Source organism: Typopeltis vanoorti, chromosome 13 (genome assembly GCF_054136105.1).
Source record: "Typopeltis vanoorti isolate ZY-2024b chromosome 13, IOZ_Tvanoo_1.0, whole genome shotgun sequence".
NCBI classification, from domain to species: domain Eukaryota; kingdom Metazoa; phylum Arthropoda; class Arachnida; order Uropygi; family Thelyphonidae; genus Typopeltis; species Typopeltis vanoorti.
This window is the reverse complement of record NC_143561.1, coordinates 9,224,698-9,246,935: the sequence shown is the minus strand read 5'-3', so window position 1 is coordinate 9,246,935 and position 22,238 is coordinate 9,224,698. Positions and strand designations below refer to the sequence as shown.

The 22,238-nt window shown below is 38.3% G+C and overlaps 1 protein-coding gene across 2 annotated transcripts in view; it reads right to left on the bottom strand.

Annotated features, from left to right (window-relative positions):
* LOC150099926 (alpha-galactosidase MYORG-like) overlaps positions 1 to 22,238 on the bottom strand; it is a 124,763-nt gene that overhangs the window by 7,678 nt on the left and 94,847 nt on the right. For both annotated transcript variants that reach the window (XM_090402805.1, XM_090402804.1), the window contains exon 2: positions 21,891 to 22,180. In XM_090402805.1, the coding sequence (XP_090258931.1) occupies positions 21,891 to 22,169 (279 nt within the window). In that variant the 5' untranslated portion in view covers positions 22,170 to 22,180. The remainder of the gene's footprint in view (positions 1 to 21,890; positions 22,181 to 22,238) is intronic.

Here is a 22,238-nt window from a genome sequence, read left to right as displayed (position 1 = left end):
GGTTTATGAAAGGAAACTAGCTATGCAAGCTAAAGAGAATCCCAAACAGTTCTTTCAATATGCTGCAAGCAAGAAAAAAACTGTACACGGCAAACTGATTTTAAGGAATGACAATGGTAAGGAGGTCACTGAATCAGTCGATATAGTGGAATTACTGAGCAAGCACTTTGCTAAAGTATATCATCCAGGTGGTAACACTGAAAAACTGAAGGAACCATTAGTTTATATGGGAATTGTGATGAACGAAGTGGAGGTGAATAGTCTATTACAGAACCTTAATATGAATACATCTGTGGGATTGGATGGTATACCGGCACGGGTCTTGCGTGAAGCGGCTAAAGAATTATCAGTGCCCTTGACCATGTTGTTTATTCTGAGTCTCGGGTCTGGTTTAACCCCGAAGGTGTGGAAAGAATGGAAAATAGTTCCACTGCATAAAGGAGGATCCAAGACTATGGTTGCAAATTACCGACCGATCCGCATATCAGGAGTTGTTGTCAAGGGTTTGGAGAAAATAGTCAAGAGAAATATACAGGAATGGATTGATGAAAATGAGATACTGTACGGGGGACAGCATAGCTTTGTGAAGGGTAGATCATGCTTCAGTAACTTGCTCAAGTTTTATAACACGGTGACGACTGAACTGGATAATGGTAATGGGTTTACAGTGATACTGATGAACCTGGAAAAGGCATTTGACAGGATACCAAACTACAACATATGGGAATGGATATAGGGTTGGTGAGATGGATAGGTGGGTGGTTGATGGAGAAATATCAAAGAGTAGTTTATTCAGCAGTAGAGTCCAAAAGACGGCCTGTGACTAGTGGTGTGCTGCAGGGTTCTGTTCTTGTACTACTGCTATTTAATCTGTTCATTAACGATATAGAGAAGGATCTAAGAGGAACAGTTCATTGTTTTGCTGATGATGCAAAGTTGGGTAAGACAATAGTGAATGCAGAAGGTGTCAAAATCTTGCAGGACAACTTCGATAGATTGGAGTTCTGAGCTAAGGAGAATGGATGTCAATTTAATGTGACAAAATGTAAGGTTATGTATTTTGGGATGAAAAGTTTAGCAGCAGTATACCACATTGGCGGAACTGTATTCCAGGAGATTGATGAGGCCAGGGACTTGGGGGTGTTGGTGGATAGGAAGATGAAGTTTAGAGGACACATTGCAAAAGCAGCGAAATCAGCTCATCAACTCACTTGGTTGTTGAAAAATACTTTGACAAGCAGAAACAAGCAAGTTATTGTGCCTCTGTACCGAGCCTTAATAAGACCTCATCTCGACTACTGTGCCCTGATTTCGTCAACTAGGTTCCTTCTTGATGGGGAGGAGGTGGACAGGATCCAGAGGCAAGTGACTAAGATGATAGCAGGTCTATGGAATGTACCATACGAGAACAGGGTGAAGATTTGTGGGTTGCAGAAATTAGTTGATAGGCGGAAAAGGGGAGATATGATTGTGACATTCAAATCGAGATCAGTCCTGATCTCAAAAATATCAGAAGATATTTTTCAGATCAGGCCTACTAGTGGGAGAACTAGGGGACACCTATGGAAGCTGGGCAAGAATGTGGTTAGCAGGGGTGTTAGAGCTGGGTTCTTTACTTTTAGAGTGGTAAATGAGTGGAATAAGCTGCCAGAGTCTGTTGTGGGTGCTATGACGGTGAGTGAGTTCAAGGCAAGGTATGATAGATACTTTGAGAATGTCGTATAGTTGTGTGGACATCATGTTTAGTGCCTCCTTCAATGAGTCTAAAGACTCCCTAGAGTCGCCTGTAATGATAATAATAAATAATAATAATATACTTGGATTTCACTAAGGCTTTTGATAGAGTACCTCATGATAGGTTGACAGTCAAACTTGAGCAGATGGGATTCGATATTAGATTAGTGCATTGGATTGGAGACTGGCTATCTGATAGGTATCAACAAGTTGTGTGTCTGGGGAAGGGGGCAATATCCAGGAAAAGGAAAGTCACTTCATGGTCACTCCACTAGTGACCATGAAGTGTAGTGAAAATGTTGTGGCCATACAAGAAGACTTGAATAAATTGAGTGATTGGGCACGGAAATGGGGATGTGAGTTCAATGTTGCAAAATGTAAGGTTTTAAAATTTGGAAAACAAAGATGAGATGCAGAATTTATGTTTGGTGAGAATATATTGTTGGAGGTAGAGGAAATAAGAGATCTGGGGGTGATAGTGGATAAGGATCCAAAATTTAGGGGACACATCACCAAAATTGTGAAGACAACACAAAGGCTTCTGGGAATGATGTGGAGGCCACTGACGTGTAAAAGTAGGGAGATTCTTGTTCCATTGTATAAGGCTTTGATTAGGCTACACATGGACTATTATGCCCAGATTTGGTCACTGGGTTTTCAGAAGGATGAAGAGATGTTGGAAAGGGTCCAAAGGAGACTGACTAAGGTAGTTTCTGACCTCTGGAATGTCGATTATGAGGAAAGATTGAGAAGATGTAATTTGCAGAGTCTGGTGGACAGGAGGAAGAGGGGAGATATAATAGAGACCTACAAGTTATTAAGGGATTGTTATAGGATCAAAGCTGGAGAGGTTCTACAGAAAATAGTGGGAGATCGGGGGAGAACCAGAGGTCATCCCTGGAAATTATAAAGAGGGTGTGAGTATGGGAGTGAGAGGCAGGTTTTTTTCGTGCAGAGCTGTGAATGATTGGAATGCCTTGCCTGAGAATGTGGTGTCTGTAAAGAGTTTGAATGTGTTTAAAACACGGTATGATGAGCTGTGTGTGTGTGTGTGTGAGAGAGAGAGAAAGAGATAAAAGGACCTCCCAGATGAGTCGTTGACTCCATGAGGTCTTGGGTGGTAATAATAATAATAATAATATGTGGAACTACAAGGGGGGGGGGTGATTATGAAGAGCTCAGGAGATAGTCAGCAGGTGTAGCATGGAATGAGGAGTTAGCTGGAAAAGAAATCAATGCAGCTTGAGGGATTTTCCAAAACTCTCTAGTAGATGCAATGTCTAAATGTATTCCAAGGGTGAGAAGGTTAAATAAGGTAGGTATGAAATGAATGAATAAAGAGATTAAGCAGGCGATACAGAGAAAAAGAGCATTATGGAGAGAATGCCTTATTTACATCTAGTTTTGAGAAAACTAGATGTAAATAAGGCTGTGTCTCTTGATAATATATCAACGTGTCTTCTGAAGGAATATGCCAGGGAGATCACACATGCCTTGACATATTTTTTTAATACTAGTCTTGCACTCGGTCAAGTTCCTAAGGAGTGGAAGGAGGGCAAGATTATGCCATTTCATAAAGGAGGTGATAGAACTCAAGCATCAAACTCTAGGCCTATCTGTGTGTCAGGTGTTGTAGTCAAGTTGTTGGAGAAGCTTTTATGAACTAGGATCCAAAATTGGGTTGACAACAATGGTATTATCGTTGATGCATGCATTTGCTAAAGGGAGGTTATGTTTTAGTAATCTACTTACTTATTACAACAAGGTGACCTTCCATGGACAGAGTAGAAGGATACACACTAATACAGTTTAGTAATATACTCTAGGCCTATCTGTGTGTCAGGTGTTGTAGTTAAGTTGTTGAAGAAGCTTGTGAGAACTAGGATTTAGAATTAGGTTGACAACAATAGTATTATCTTTCATGGATGCCACAGATTTACTAAAGGAACGTCATGTTTTAGTAATCTACTTACTTATTACAATAAGGTGACTGCTTCCATTGACAGAGGAGAAGGATACACAGTAATATACTTGGATTTTGCAAAGGCTTTTGATAGATTACTACATGATAAGTTGATAGTCAAACTGGAGTGGATGGGGATGGATATTAGATTGGTGCATTGGATTGTATTGTAGACTGGCTATCTGATAGGTATCAACAAGTTGTGTATGGGGGAGCAATATCCAGGAAAAGGAAAGTTACTAGTGGTATGCCTCAGAGGTCTGTTTTATGGCCATTGCTGTTTAACTTGAATATTAATGATATTGGTGAAGATTTGGATGGAGATATTCAGTTGCTTACAGATGATGCTAAGTTGAGAAACCATGAAGAGTAGAGAAGATGTTGTGGCCTTACAAGAAGACTTGAATAAATTAAGCGATTGGAGATGCGAGTTCAATATTGCAAAATGTAAGATTTTAAAATTTGGAAAAGAAAAATAGGATGCAGAATTTATGCTTGGTGAGGATATAATGTCAGAGGTGAATCAAATAAGAGATCTGGGGGTGATAGTGGATACGGATTTGAAATTTACGGAACACATAGGGAAAACTGTGAAGACAACACAAAGGCTTCTGGGAATGATGCGGAGGACACTGATGTGTAGAAGTAAGGAGATTCTTGTTCCATTGTATAAGGCTTTGATTAGGCCACACATGGACTATTGTGCCCAGATTTGGTCACCTGGTGATAAAGAGATGTTCGAAAGGGTCCAGAGGCGACTGACTAAGGTAGTTTCTAACCTCTGGAATGTCGAGTATGAGAAAAGATTGAGAAGATGCAACTTGCAGTCTGGTGGACAGGAGGAGGAGGAGGGGAGATATGATAGAGATCTACAAGTTATTAAGGTGTTGTTATAGGATCAATGCTGGAGAGGTTCTACGGAAAAAGTGGGGGCAATCAGGAGGAGGTCATCCCTGGAAGCTGTATAAGGTGGGTGTGAGTAAGGGAGTGAGAGGCAGGCTTTTTTTCATGCAGTTGTGAATGATTGAAATGCCTTGCCTGAGAGTGTAGAGTCTGCAGAGAATTTGAGTGTGTTTAAAGCATGGTATGATGAGCTGTGTGTGCTTGATAAAAGAACCTCTTTGATGAGTTTTCGACTACATGGTGGTCTTGGGTAATAATAATAAAACTGACTCCAGGCGGCACACCACTGGTGACCTTTCTCTTTCTAGACACTGCACCCCCATATACAACTTTCTGATACCTATCCGACAGCCAGTCACTGATCCAACACAGAAGTTTGTTATCCAATCCCATCTGTTTCAATTTATTTAAGAGCTTGTCATGTGGTAGTCCATCAAAAGCCCTTGCAAAATCCAAGTAGACTACTGTATATGCATCTCCCTTGTCCAAGGTATTTGTCACCTTGTTATAGTACACAAGTCAGTGAAACATGATCGCCTCTTAACGAATCCATGCTGGTAACCACAGAGAACACTGCTGTTATCAACCCATTTCTGTATCCTACTTCTCACTGATTTCTCCAGCAGTGGCAGCCAGTGAAAATATATAGCCAGTGCTGCATGCATATACAAAAAAAAAAAAAAATTTTAATTAAAATTTTAAAAAATTATTTTTTTCCTAATCAGTAACCAATTTATTAATAAATAAATTTATATATTAAAAAATTGCTTTATTAAAAATATTTCACCTTCACCATGAACAAACACCAATAATAAAAGTTGCGTATCTCAGAAATAACGAGTGCATGCATACAATTTATCTGTAAGCGACACTGCCCAAACGAGCAGTGTCGGAATCACTTGTAAAGTGCAATCACAAGCATAAACAAATACCGGTGAGTTTAGCTGCAATTCTCGTGATAATTCTCACACTGCATTAGATTGCAGTGCATTTGTTTCATGTAACGATAATTGAAAAAATTGTGACACTTGTCATAATTGTGACACTTGTCAACAGTGACACTTGCCATAATTCAGCCTTGTATCTAATAAATAAATATGTTATTTTAACAAAATAAAATAAGATTTACAAAAAATAGTTCACCCTCACCACAAACTCGCACCAATAATAAAAGTTTCACATCTCACAGAAATAACACACGCAAGCATACGATACGCTGCCCAAATGAGCAGTGTCGGAATCACTTGATGAGAAGCGCAAACGAATATCAGCGAGTATAGCTGCAATTGGTCGAATGTGATAATTCCGACACTGCTTTAGATCGCAGTGCATTTGTTTCGTAATCAAAAGCATTAATCGAACAATTCCAATCATTAACTATTCAATAAATGTCAAAACATAAGCTGTAACCTTTAACATGTTGTATTGCATTTATATAATGTTGTAAGCATTGTTATTATTTATAAACACAAGCTAAATTTAATTTATTCGTTTTTTTCCTTGGGGGTGCTGCAGTGTCACAGTGCTTATGTACGAGCCGCCACTGCTCTCCAGTACCTTCACCACAACTTCAGATATACAGACCGGCCTATAATTTGAAGTACAGCCTTATCACACCACCTTTATGCAGTGGAACAATTTTACCCTCCTTACACTGCCCTGGAACCTGTGCTGTTGCAAGACTTATTAAACATCAGGCATGCCAATGCTACTGCCAGTTCCCTGGAACATTCCCTTAAGATGTGTGGTGATATATCATCAAATCCTATCACCTTATTAACATCAAGGTTATTTATTTCCTCAAATACTTCTGCTCACTCACAATTAAGCAATCCTCTCCTATGTCCTCTACACTAAGTTCCTCATGATTCCACTCTGATCAGGATGAAACACCCTTATAAATTGATCACTGAATACCTCAACTATGTCTTCTGCAGCAGTTACCATTCTACCACTTTCATCCCTTAATTTCATATCTTTCCATGATCATTCTTCCTTCTACTTGCCACATATCTAAAAAAACTCTCTAGAGTTTTTCTTAGCCTGATTTGCCAATTTCTGCTCATACTCTACTATTATTGTTTTCCTTACTAATTGAGTCACCCTCCTGGCTTGTTCTTTATACTCTTCATGTAACTGATTTTTACCATTATTCATCTTGTACTTCCTCCAAAGTACTTTCTTTTTTCAAATTTCATGTTTAAGCTCCACATTCATCCATTTTATACCTACCTTATTCAGCCTTTTGACCTTTGGGATACATTCGTACATTGATGGTGTTATGTATTTCTTTGTAAGTTCCATGCAGCATTTATTTCCTTACCGCTCAACTCCAAGTTCCATGCTATAGCTCCAAGTTGTTTCCTAAGCATGTCATAAGGATGTTATGAGGATCGGCTGAGGGAATGTGGACTGCAGAGTTTGGTGGATAGAAGAAGGAGAGGTGATATGATTGAGACTTTTAAACAGTTGAGAGATGGTTACAGGGTTGACACTGGGGAGTTCTTTCACTTGGTTGAACAGCGGGAAGGAGTGATGACAAGCGGCCATCCCTGGAAGTTACGAAAGGAAACTGTGAGCAAGAGGATAAGGAGTGGTTTCTTTGCATGGAGGGTGGTTGAACCGTGGAATGCATTGCCTGATGGAGTGGTAGGAGCGAGAACGGTCAATGAGTTTAAAGAGTGGTATGATAGACTTTGTGTTTCTTAGGGGGGACCTCTCCACGATGAGTCTTGACAGACTTTATGTTCTTAGGAAGGACCTCCCACGATAAGTCTTTTGACTCCATGGAGGCCTGAATAATAATAATCACCAGCCTTATAATTACACATATATCTTTTCCTTGCAAAAGTCTGCATATGACTAGCCACAACACAGATGATTACTTCATGATCACTTTCACCAATTGGAGGAAAATGTGAAACCCCCTCTAACAATTACATCCTCTGATGAAATGATGAGATCCAGAACTCTTATTAAACAAGCATGCCAATGCTACTACCAGTTCCCTGGAACATTCCCTTAAGATGCCTGGTGATATATATCATCAAATCCTATCACCTTATTAACATCAAGGTTATTTCTTTCCTCAAATACCTCCTGCTCATGTTGGTTGATAAATAAGTTTAACTTATATTCCCAATTACACTCCCTTGTTAAATTATATTATGAACATTTAAAGTGGAGAATAAAGATGGAACTGGCATCAGTAAATTTGAATATATAGCCAAAAGTTAACTTGCTCACTATAACAAACTACTGGAAAGTCCTGGTCTCATAGCATCAACAAATTTCATATTATAATAAACTATTCTTTTTATTTCCATAAGATCACTATATATAGTGAGATGTAATGCCGCTCAGTTAAGTTGGTGGTTATTCATAATAGTACTTTACAGTATAAAGAACACCAGAAAGACAAAATAAATAAATAATATATTAAGTTACTAATACTTTTCTGAATTTCAAATCGGAATCTTCAATGCACAATTTACAACTGTGGCACTCAGATTGTTGCAGAAACAATTTAAACAAGTAAACTGAAAAAGAACTAATGTTCTGTCAAGAAACCCTCTAGGGCAAATTACTGCCCTAAAGCCATACTTATTGAGGTTATGATGCTCATTTGCTTAGGCAATAGTCTCTTAGATCTATAGTGACTTTAATACAGCACAGATATCTTCATCCATTCTATGGTGGATCTGGAAGACAATCATTCTAAGACAGCATTTAACTTGACTTCTTGGAATTAATTTTGTTTTCTAACTGGCCCATAAACAGCATCTTGATAGGACATTACTCCCTTTTCAATTACAATCTGGATTGTTTCTGCAACAATCCAAGCATGTGTTTCTCACCACAGTTATAATTTGTACTATCAGTGTGTTTGAAATTCAGTTAATATTCACTTTGTTCTCCTGGTGTTGATTACCCACCACTGAGAATTGAGGGTATGTGAAGTGGAAGTAAGAAGGACAAGCATGATAAGTGGCATGTTGCTGCAAGTCCTAGGAACATAGAATAATTCTGAAATATTTAGACAAATTAGCCTATTAAGTACAAAGAGGATGATCATTATGAGATATTTCATAACAATAATAATATAAACTTGAAGAAGAAACCATAACCATAAACAAAGAAACCATGACACATTAATGATATTGGCAAAGATATGGATGGAGATATTCAGTTGTTTGCAGCTGGTGCAAGTTGGGAAAACAATGAAGAGTAGAGAAGATGTTGTGGCCCTAGAAGAAGACTTGAATAAATTGAGTGATTGGGTGCAGGAATGGGGTTCAGTGTTTTAAAATTTGGAAAACAAAGAGGATGCAGAATTTATGCTTGGTGGGGATATACTGTTGGAGGTGGAGGAAATAAGAGATATTCTGGTGATAGTGGATAAGGATCTGAAATTTAGGGGACACGTTGCCAAAATTGTGAAGACAACACAAAGGCTTCTGGGAATGATGCAGAGGACACTGACTTGTAGAAGTAGGGAGATTCTTGTTCCATTGTATAAGGCTTTGATTAAGCCACACATGGACTACTGTGCCCAGATTTGGTCACCTGGTTTTCAGAAGGATGAAGAGATGTTGGAAAGGGTCCAGAGGCGATTGACTAAGGTAGTTCTTGACCTCTGAAATGTCGAATATGAGAAAAGATTGAGAAGTTGCAATTTACAAAGTCTAGTGAATAGGAGGAAGAGGGGAGATATGATAGAGACCTACAAGTTAGTAAGGGGTTGTTACAGGATCAATGTTGGAGAAGTTCTACAGAGAATAGTGGAAGATCAGGGGAAAACCAGACGTCATCCCTGGAAACTGTATAAAGAGAGTATGAGCAGGGGGAGTGAGAAGCAGGTTTTTTGCATGCAGAGTTGTGAATGATTGGAATGCCTTGCCTGAGAGTGTGGTGTCTCCAGAGAATTTGAGTGTATTTAAAGCATGGTATGATGAGCATGATACAAGGACCTCCTAGATGAGTCTGACTCCAATAGGGTCTTGGGTAATAATAATCATAAAATGTGATTATCGTATGCTATATGTGATAATATGAATACGTTGAACATTAACACTTGTAATTTGATAATACAAAATGTGGGTAAATGTATGGGAATTTAAGTTTAAATGCATCATCTAAATGTAAAATTTAGAAATCTGAAATAATAATTGATAAAATTACATCCTTGTTTGACACCAGATTCAACATTAAACCATCTTCCTGTGCTTCCTTCAATTTTAACATGAAGGAGGAGGAGGGGAGGATATGATCATCATCATATTGCTATGTACCATCAAGGGGTGTACAGAATATGATAGTACGACATGAAAAATTTACATTATTACTAACTTCCTATCTACAATTTTCCTCCAAATCATTGTTACCTGTCAAAGCTCCAACATTATCACATTTTATATTTCTATCTTCTAAGGCACTGTATACTGTATCAATCCACCTATATCTTGGTCTTCCGCCGGGTCATTTTCCTGACAACCTGGCAGAGAATGCTTGTTTTGCTAATCTTTCCTCTCCCATTCTGTTTAAGTGACCATATTACCTGAGATTAACTCTGGTAACACATTCCCAGATGGAAACGATGCCAAGTTTGTCCCTAATATTATTATTATAATTATTACCCAAGACCCCATGGAGTCAAAGACTCATCTAGGAGGTCCTTTTATCAAACACACAGCTCATGATAACGTGCTTTAAACACATTCAAATTCTCTGCAGACACTACACTCTCAGGCAAGGCATTTCAATCATTCACAACTCTGCATGAAAAAAACCTGCTTCTCACTCCCCTAAAACACACATTATACCTCTTTATACAGTTTCCAGGGATTAACTCTGGTTCTCCCAATATTTTCTGTAGAACCTCTCCAGCATTGATCCTATAACAATCCCATAATAACTTTTAGGTCTCTATCAGTTATTATCAGTTATTACTTCAGATCCTGTCCACCAGACTCTGCAAATTAAATCTTCTCAATCTTTCCTCATATTCGACATTCCAGAGGTTAGAAACTACTTTATTCAATCGCCTCTGGACCCTTTCCAACATCTCTTTATCACCAGGTGATCAAATCTGGGCACAATAGTCCATGTGTGGCCTAATCAAAGCCTTATACAATGGACAAGAATCTTGCTACTTCTATAAGTCAGTGTCCTCCGCATCATTCCCAGAAGCCTTTGTGTTGTCTTCACAATTTTCCCTATGTGTCCCCTAAATTTCAGATCCGTATCCACTATCACCCCCAGATCTCTTATTTGATTCACCTCCAACAATATATCCTCACCAAGCATAAATTCTGCATCCTATTTTTGTTTTCCAAATTTTAAAACCTTACAATTTGCAACATTGAACTCGCATCCCCAATCACTCAGTTTATTCGAGTCTTCTTGAAATGCCACAAGATCTTCTCTACTCTTCATGGTTTCTCAACTTTGCATCATCTGCAAACAACTGAATATCTCCATCCAAACCTTCACCAATATCATTAATATACAAGTTAAACAGCAATGACCCTAAAACAGGCCCCTCAGGAACACCACCAGTAACTTTCCTTTTCCTGGATATCATTCCCCCATACACAACTTGTTGATACCTATCAGATAGCTAGTCTACAATCCAATCCAATGCACCAATCTAATATCCAACCCCATCCACTCCAGTTTGACTATCAACTTATCATGTAGTAATCTATCAAAAGCCTTTGCAAAATCCAAGTATATTACTGTGTATCCTTCTCCTCTGTCAATGGAAGCAGTCACCTTATTGTAATAAGTAGATTACTAAAACATGACCTTCCTTTAGTAAATCCATGGTGTCCATGAAAGATAATACTATTGTTGTCAACCCAATTCTAAATCCTAGTTCTCACAAGCTTCTTCAACAACTTAACTACAACACCTGACACACAGATAGGCCTAGAGTTTGATGCTTGAGTTCTATCACCTCCTTTATGAAGTGGCACAATCTTGCCCTTCTTCCACTCCTTAGGAACTTGACCCAGTGCAAGACTCATATGAAAAAAAAATATGTCAAGGCCAGCGTCAAATTTCTGGCACATTCCTTCAGAATACGTGGTGATATATTATCAAGTCCCACAGCCTTATTTACATCTAGTTTGCTCAACTCCCGATACACCTCTAATATCTTCATTTTTAATATGATATTGCCATTGATGGCATCTGTTTACACCCCTAATGTTTCTCAGGAATCTCATATCTGCAGTCTCTAGTCTTTGGTAATGTCTTTTACTTCTAATCCAGCTCTCAGATCCATAAGTTAAAACTGGTTTGAACACCGTCTTGTATACAGCTAATTTAGTGTTTTCACTAATTTCTCTCTTATTCCGTATAAATTTCTTCAGTTGACTTCCTACCATGCCATATCTGCTCATCACAGAGGGTGATGAGTACAAAATGTTTAGGCAGATCAGTTTGGTGAGTGCAAAGTAATGCGAGATTTCAACTATAGCAGTACAAACTGGAAAGAGGAAGTGGCACATCGTGAGAGAATGGAATTTCTGAGATTCTAGAGGGACAAATATCTCAGCAACATGTAGTAGAGGAAACACAAAGGTCAAGAGTTCTGAATTTGGTCCATGCATCAGAAGAGCTTATTTCAACTGAGATGTTAATCTTTCTCTTTCCCCCTCCAGCATTGGTGAGAGGGATGATGAAGTCTTAATTTGGAGGTTAAATAGACATGCAAAAGTTTCAAAAAGAAAGGAATTTATGTGGAATTATAAGGCAGGCAATTAATAATCTTAGAAATCAGATTGGGTTCTATGAGTGGAAAAATTGCAAGGTTAAGGCAAAATTTGTGAAGACATCCCAGCAAATTGCTGCAATGTTAAGGAGGGCATTGTCTGCAAGAGATAAACATGTGGTGGTCCTAGTGAATAAAGCTGTGATCAGACCTCAGATTTGGTCACTGGGATCTACTGAAGGGGATGAAGTAACCTTGGACAGGGTGCAGAGATGGATAACAGAAAATGATATTAGACTGTACAATGTTGATTATGAGGGCAGACTGAGAATAGGCAGACTGTAGAGTTTGGTGGATAGAAGACAAAGGTGGAATATGATTGAGACATTTAAGATATTGAAGGGTTATTATCGTGTTAACACTGAGGAGATTTTTCATATGGTAGAATGATGGGAAGGAGCAAGGACAAGGGCTATCCCTGGAAGTTGCAAAAGTGAGTGGTGAGTAAAAGGGTAAGAAGTAAGTTTCTTGCATGGAGAGTGACAGGTGTATGGAATGCATTGCCTGAGAGGGTGGTGAACATGCAGACAGTGGATGAGTTTAAAGAGTGGTATGAAAAAACTTTGTGTTGACCTCCCATGATTAGTCTTGTGACTCTATGGAAGTCAGGAAATAATAATAATAATATCAGCAGTGCACATGGGGGTTAGTAAAGAAATATTTATCAGTAGAAATGCAAATAGCATTCCTCTGGTGAAAAAGATAACATGTTTTGTTTAAAGTGAATAACTAATGAAATTGAACAGGAACTGCAAATGAATGAGAGGTTATGAGAAAAGTATAATAAGAGAAAGAGAGAGATGCAGAGAGCAATTTCATGATGAATATAAGACTACAGCCAGGAAAGTGACTAGTGTAGCAAGGAAGACAAAAATGGAATATGAGGAGAGATTAGCACTAGAGTCTAAGGATCTTTTTTGTGTGGCCAATAGGAGGAGAAATGATTATTATTACTTGACACCTCCAGGGAGTCCAAGGACTCATCATGGGAGGGCACACCAGGGCCGGTTTTATCATTAGGCGAACCTTGGCAATGGCCTACGGACAATTGTTTATTTTTATAAATATCCACATGTGTAGGTGTACGTGTGCTTGTGTTAGTATGACAAAATATATATAGAGAGACAATGCATAGGGGCACCTAAATTTTCTTTCCCTGGGGGCATCAGATACTCTCGGACCGGCCCGGGGCACACTACTCTACTTTGCTAAATAATCTCATCCTCTCCGCTACTATTTAAATCTCCAACTACGACACTACTGCCATCAATGACATCTATCACCACCAACAACAGTTTTTTTTTTGTCTGTAAATTGCATGTGTTCTGAAGGCCGATTTGTCTGTACGTGGGATGAAAAACCCAAGTTTCTGGGAGAAAAAAACCCTGCTACCACCATATGAGATTGTCTAACTCACCTTCAACTGAAAAAGCCCATATAAGGATTCCCCTCATCGTGGCAAGAATTGAACCCAGGTCTTTTCCAATCGAAGGGTGCAATGTTCTGCTATTCTTCCAATTGCTACTGTGGAAGAATTGACTCTATTAGATGAAAAAGTGACCAATCCAGATGATATTGTGGAGTTGTTTAATGATTAATTTATTGGAGCATTTCATCCTTTAAAGGCAGATTATACTCCTAGAGGGATGGGAAGGATTGAAGTCTTGAGTGCAAGAGAAGAAGGTGATTCAAATGTATTCTAGATATCAATAAGGCAATGGAACTGGATGGGATTTCACTATATGTTTTGAGAGAATGTGAGAAAGGATACACAGTAATATACTTGGATTTTGCAAAGGCTTTTGATAGAGTACCGCATGATAAGTTGATAGTCAAGCTATAGTGGATGGGGTTGGATATTAGATTAGTGCATTAGATTAGAGACTGGCTATCTGATAGGTATCAACAAGTTGTGTATGGGGTTGTGATATCCAGGAAAAGGAAAGTCACTGGTGGAGTGCCTCAGGGGTCTGTTTTAGGTCCATTATTGTTTAACTTGTATATTAATGATATAGGTGAAGATTTGGATGGAGATATTCAATTGTTTGCAGATGATGCAAAGTTGGGATGAACCATGAAGTGTAGTGAAGATGTTGTGGCCTTACAGGATGACATGAATAGATTGAGTGATTGGGCACGGAAATGGGAATGTGAGTTCAATGTTGCAAAATGTAAGGTTTTAAAATTTGGAAAACAAAGATGGGATGCAGAATTTATGCTTGGTGAGAATATATTGTTGGAGGTAGAGGAAATAAGAGATCTGGGGGTGATAGTGGATAAGGATCTAAAATTTAGGGGACACATCGCCAAAATTGTGAAGACAACACAAAGACTTCTGGGAATGATGCGGAGGACATTGACATGTAGAAGTAGGGAGATTCTTGTTCCATTGTATAAGGCTTTGATTAGGCCACACGTGGACTTTTGTGCCCAGATTTGGTCACCGGGTTTTCAGAAGGATGAAGAGATGTCAGAAAGGGTCCAAAGGAGACTGACTAAGGTAGTTTCTGACCTCTGGAATGTTGAGTATGAGGAAAGATTGAGGAGATGTAATTTGCAGAGTCTGGTGGACAGGAGGAAGAGGGGAAATATGATAGAGACCTACAAGTTGGTAAGGGGTTGTTATAGGATCAATGCTGGAGAAGTTTTACAGAGAATAGTGGGAGATCAGGGGAGAAACAGAGGTCATCCCTGGAAACTGGATAAAGAGGGTGTGAGTAGGAGAGTGAAAGGCAGGTTTTTTTTGTGCAGAGTTGTGAATGATTGGAATGCCTTGCCTGAGAATGTGGTGTCTGCAAAGAGTTTGAATGTGTTTAAAACACAGTATAATGAGCTGTGTGTGATAAAAGGACCTCTCAGATGAGTCTTTAATTCCATGAGGTCTTGGGGTGGTAATAATAATAATAATAATAACATGCTAAGAAACTGAAAGCTGTATTGACTTGGCTATTCGATGAAAGTCTAGCTACTGAAATATGGCCAATGAGTGGAAGTAGGATAAGATAGCACCATTGCACAAGAGTGATGGCCTCAAACTATAGACCAGTTTATATTTCTTCTGTGGTTGTTAAGATTTTAGAGAAATTAGTAAGAAATTATATAAAAATTGGGAAGATGAGGGTAATATTATCTGTGAAAGTTGGCATGGATGTGTTAAAGGGCACTCGTGTTTCAGTAATTTGCTTGCCTTTTATAGTAAAGTGACAAGAGTGGTTGACAAGGGAAGCACATACATATGCTGGCATTTTTTTAGCTTTTGCAATGGCATCTGATAAGGGCTGTCGCCAGATTAGATCGCATCCTGAGGCAAAGAATTAAATATTACCCCTGATGGATTATAAGACAAAAATATAAGAAAATCTCCAATTTCTATTTTGTTTTTATTACAAGAGAAACATTAATACAAAATGATTACATAATAATATTAATTAAATGCTTGCCTTTACAGGATATCACACAATGAAACTGTTTATAAGCTCTTCCAAATTTAAATTATAAGCTATGTCTACCTGTATCGATAGAGTTGCTAGATCAACCAATCTTTCTTGGGTCATTGCTGTTTGCAAATAATTTTTAATCAGTTTAAGCTTGGAAGAACTTCTTTCCGCACTTGCTACGCTAACAATTCCCGTTAGCGTAGCGACGGCGCCTATCACAATATGACTGAACGAGCGCCCTTATGAAGCCGTGCCGTGAGGCAGGCTGCCTCTATACTACACCCTGTCGATGTTACTGATTATGATAAGTGATGTTTAAGTTGCAACACATGGCATTGGATATCATATTAGTGAATTACATTCGAAATTTGCTGTCTGATAGATATTAATAATAATAACAATATTATTAACATCTTACCTCCATGAAGTCAGACTCATCATGGGCGGTACACACTACTGTACACAATGCTCATCCAACTGTGCTTTAAATTGATTTAATATGTCTACATTCATAACACACTCAGGCAATGCATGGCCATCCTGCTGGTCGAGTGGTTAGCATATCAGCTCTCTAGCCAAAAGGCTGCGGGTTCGAATCCCGCTGTGGCATGGATGTTTGTGATTGTCTTTGGAAATACTAGCGGTGGTCGGCGATAGATGCCATTGGTGTAGTTGCGGTCAGTTGGTGGATTGAGCGGCGGAGGCAGAGTTGTGGAGCAGTGCCCTTTGGACTCCCTGGAGGTGTCTAATAATAATAATAATAATAATAATAATAATAATAATTATTATTATTATTATAATCATCAACCACTCTCCATGCCAAGAAACCACTCATCACTCCTCTGCTCACCCCCTCCTAATGCAGTTTCCAGCAATAGCATTCTCTGAACCCTTTCCAACATATCCTTGTCACCATGAAAATCCAGAAACCAAATCTGTGCACAGTAATCAAGGCCTTATACAATGGTATCATAATCTCTATTTCTGTATGTTAGGGTATTCTGCATCATTGCCATTATCCGATGTGATGTCTTCACAAATTGTGCAATGTGGCTCCTAAATTTCAGTTCCTTGTCCACTATCACTCTTATATCTTTCATCTCCTCTACTCCCTTTAAAGTTTCCCCACCAAGTGTATACTTTGCATCCCACTGTTGCTTACCAAATCTCAAAACTACACTTCACAATAATGAAGTGACAGTTCCACTTACCTGTCCATTCATGCAATCTATTCAAGCTCGCTTGTAAGGCCATAACATCCACTTGAGTCTACATTGTTCTCCCCAGTTTTACATCATCATCTGCAAACAGCTGCATATTACTAGTTACACCCATCCCAATATCATTAACATACAAATTGGACAACAATGGCGCCCCAAAACTGATCCCTGCGGCACATCACTAGTGACCTTTCTCTTTTGGGATACCGCACCCCTATACAACTTTCTGATACCTATCTGACAGCCAGTCACTGATCCAACTCAGAAGTCTGTTATCCAATCCCATCTGTTTCAATTTATTTAAGAGCTTGTCATGTGACAGTCCATGAAAAGCCTTTGCAAAATCAAAATATACCACTGTATATGCATCTCCTGTCTCCAAGGTATTTGTCACCTTGTTATAGTACTTAAGTTAGTAAAACATGATCTCCCCTTAACAAACCCATGCTGATAACCACAGAGAATACTGCTGTTATCAAAACATTTCTGTATCATACTCTCTCCAGTACCTTCGCCACAACTCCAGATATACAGATTGGCCTATAATTTGAACCTACAGCCTACAATGGAACAATCATACCCTCCTTCCACTCCCTTAGAACCTGTGCTATTGCAAGACTTTTATTAAATAGGCATGCCAATGCTGCTGCCAATATCCTGGAACATTCCCTTAAAATGCGTGGTGATATGTCATCAAATCCTATTGCCTTATTGACATCAAGTTTATTTATTTCCTCAAATACTTCCTGCTCACTCACAATTAAGCCATCCTCTCCTATGTCCTCTACAATTAAGTTTCTCATGATTCCACTGTGATCAGGATGAAACAGTCTTATAAATTGATCACTGAATACCCCAACAATATCTTCTGCAGTAGTTACCATTCTTCCACTTTCATCCATTAACTTCATCTTACCGTGATCATTCTTCCTTCTACTTGCCATATATCTAAGAAACTCTGTACGGTTTTTCTTTGTCTGATTTGCCAATTTCTGCTCATACTCTACTTTTGTTTTCCTTACTAACTGAGTCACCCTCCTGGCTTGTTCTTTATATTATTCATGTAACTGATTTTTACCATTATTCATCTTGCACTTCATCCAAAGTACTTCTTTTTCCAGATTTCACTTAAGCTCCACATTCATCCATTTTACACCTGCCTTATTCAACCTTTTGGCATTTGGAATACATTCATGCATTGATGCTGTTATGTATTTCTTTGTCAGTTCCCATGTAGCATTTATTTCCTTACTGCTCAAATACTCGTTACATTTTATAGCTCCAAGCTGTTTTCTAAGTTTGTCATAATCACCAGCCTTATAATTCCACATATATCCTTTCCTCAGAAAAGTCTGCATATGACTAGTCGCAACATGGATGATTACTTCATGATAATTTTTACAAACTGGAAGAAAGTGTGAAACCCCTCTTACAATTACATCCTCTGATGAAATTATCAGATCTAGAACTCTCGATCCTTGCATGCCCTCCTTTATATGTTGCGTGAGAATTATCTCTCAAGAACTTGAGATTTATCTCTCTCCATTCCAATCTATATTGCCATAATTAAAATCACCCATTATAATTATCCTGCCTTTGTTCACTAATCCAAGTTGTTTATACATTTCTTCATCACCACCTTGCACATTCCCAGGCCTATAGCAACATCCAAGTAAATATGTCTTCCTCTCAACCTCCACATTACACCACACTGCCTCATAACCATTGCCACTATTTCCCCCTTTCATGTCTACCCTATGTGGACTTAATTCCCCTGCTATTATCAGCAGCAGTCCCCCTCCCTTCCTGCCTATTCTATCCTCACAAAAAATACTGTACCCTTCCATTTCTATTACTGTTACTATATCATCTTCATTCAGCCATGTTTCACTTATTCCAATGATTTCAGGACGAATAAACCCAGTCACAAACCATTTCATCCCTCTTATTTCTGATATTTCTGGCATTTGTAAACAAACACAGCAGTTCATTTTTAGGTCTATAGACAGCCCTATCCAAGCCATGTTTGGTTGTGATTTCCCCACAACACCTGCAAACCTTTGTCACCACTTACCACATATATCTGCTCAGTCTCAGCTTCAGCACTCACATTGCAATATACTCCATCTTCATACATGCATTCATTGCCACTTTGAACATCCATGCTCCCTATGCCATGTCTCCCAATCAGAGAGTTGTGTATGAGAAAGCTGTACCAAGGAAGGGAAAGGTTACAAGTTAAGTTTCATAGGGATCAGCATTGGGACTTTTGCTTTTTAATCATTATGTCAATAATATGGCATAATGCTATAATTATGTGTGACTCCCTGGAGGTGCAACTATAATAATAATAAATATTGTCACTCGTTGCAGGGAGTTCAGGTATTTTAGTTATTCAGTTATTTCCGGATGATGTGAAACTTGAGAGGATTATTATTAGTAGTAGTGTTGATGTTGCTCTTCAAGAGGATTTGAACAGCCTGGAAAATTAGACAAACAAATGGGGGATGTCAAATGTAACTAAATGTAAGGGCTTGAAATTTGGGATCCCCAGATGGGAGGTTGCATACTCTTTTGGTGGATCTATGCTAGAGGAACTGAATGAGACAAGGGATTTTAGGGTGATTGTTGATAAAAATTTGAAGTTCAGGACACATATTGCAAAAGTGGTAAAGACTTAGAGGATACTAAGAAGAACTTTGACCAATAGAGATAAAAATAAAGTGGTTGTTTCCATTGTATAAAGCTCTAATCAGGCCACATCTTGACTAATGTGTCCAAATCTGGCAACTGGGATTTGAAGGAAATTACCCTTGGAGAGAGTACAGATGCAGAAAACCGACATGATATCAGGAGTCTACAGTATTAGTTATGAGGATAGACTGAGGGCATGCAAACTACAGAGTTTGATGAATAGAAGATGAAAGGATGACTTGGCTGGAACATTTAAACTGTTGAGAGGTATTGACAAGAGGGAGATTTTTCATATAGTAGAACAAGCAGAAGGAACATGGACAAGAGGCCATTCCTGAAAATTGCAAAGAAAGTGATGAGTAGGAGAGTGAGAAGTGGTGTTGTGTGTGGAGGATGGTTGGACCATGGAATTTGTTGCTTGACAGAGTGGTCAATGTGCAGATAGTGAATGCTTGACTTGTACCACTCCTTAAATGGGTTTAAGGAGTGGTACAACAGACTGTGTTGTCTAAAATGGGTCTCCTGCGACTCTTATAACTCCATGGAAGACTAGAATAATAATGATACCACAGTAATATTTTTGTAGAAAACTGAAATCCTGAATATGACTGGTCACTAAGAAATTTTTCAATGAAATGTAAATAACAGTAGATTTTTTATGTAATAGTTTCACTAAATCTAATATTAAATAAAAAAAAACCTGCATTCTCATTGATATTATTTAGATTTTTTTTAAAATTCATTGAGAATAATGTAATATTACTGATAAGCAAAACAAAATACATTGGAAAAAGTACCAATGCATCTATAGTGCAATGCATTCTGAAGAATAATGTGATGTGACCTTTTGGTCAGAAAAAACTGAGGTTTGATTTTTTCAAAGACATAAAAGGGCATTTTTATAGATATCTAATGAATCTCATACTGAAGTGTCAGGAATTTTCCCCCCTCCTTTCTGAAAACAGGCTCTGAAATATCAAACAAGCAAACAAAGAAGCAGACTGAAAAATACTAATCATAAATATCGAGAACTACAGGCCTTGAGAAAGTGGACTGTGTTATTATTATTATGATTATTAATTGTGACACCTCCAAGGAGTCCAAAGACTCATCGCAGGAGGACACCTATTGTACAACTCTCCTTCTCCACCACTACACCAAACCTCTACTACCAATCCTCAACATCAGCACCATCTACTGGCCATTACTACCACCACAGCTAGTATTTTTTGTCTGTAAATTGCACGTGTTCTGAAGGACCGATTTGTCTGTGCGGGATGAAAAACTTGAGTTTCTGGGAGAAAAACCCTGCTACCTCCATATAAGATTGGCTAACTCACCTTCGATTGAAAATGTCCTCCTCCCGTCATGACGAGAATCGAACTTGGGCCTTTTCCAATCGAAGGATGCAACGTACCGTCGTTCTTCCAATTGCGTTATGGAGGCGCTCAAAAATCCCCTACCTCTGTAGAAGACTGGAGATCTCACCTTTAGTCAAAAGAGAACAGATAAAGTTTCCTCACTTCATAGACGGGAATCAAACCCAGGTCTTTCCGACCAAAACGGTTCGTTTATATTAACTGAGCTATGGAAGCTCATTAAGAAACTTGTGCAGAGGAATAATGGCATAAGGAATTGAGATCTGGACTGAGAAAGGGGGAATTACTCAAAAAGATGTAACCTAACTTAGAGGTTAATAATTAGATCCTGAATTTAGAAGTTTAATTGACTTTGAGCTTAAAATGGAATACCTGACCAATGAATAAAGAATCCAAGTTTTAGGTTCATATTTTAAATACTGTAAATAAAAAAATAATTAAAAAAAGAGACAAGCCTTATACAGCTCAAGGAGCTATACAAGATCATCCAGAAAAGGATTTTACAAACATTCTTGCCCATTTATACTTTGCAGCCACAAAAAATGGACATCCTCCCTCTTTCTTTATTATAATTATCAACAGCACAACTGATGTATAGAAAAATAAAATAAAAATAATTGAAACATTTAGATTTTGCTATTATATTTAATAGCACCATAAAAAAAAATAATAAAAAATCAGAAAACTTAATTTAACTTGATATCAAGTTAAAAATTACTAATGAAAGTAAAATGAAAATTTGAATGAAATAATTATGAAATTATGATAAAGCTTTTTACTTACTCCTGCTTGTATATTCTGACGTAATTTGGCTGTTGCTGGTGGTTTACCTTGTTCTGTTTGTGTCCATGTTGTTTCATCTAAATTTAGCCTTAATGTGTTGTTACGTGCTTTTCTGCGAGCAGATGGGGTAGGAGCAGGAACTGCGGACGTTGTATCATCTTGTATTGTTGAATCTACAGTCACATTACTACTGACCAAATTAGCTACATTTTCTGGTGTTTGATTCCCACTTTCTAAGGAAAGTAAGTCATCAGTACTAGCATTGGTTCTGAGTTCCATTGGCCTATTTTCTGGAGTAAACAAAAAAAGAATTAACTCAACTAGTTCAAAAAAAAAGCTAGTTCAAAA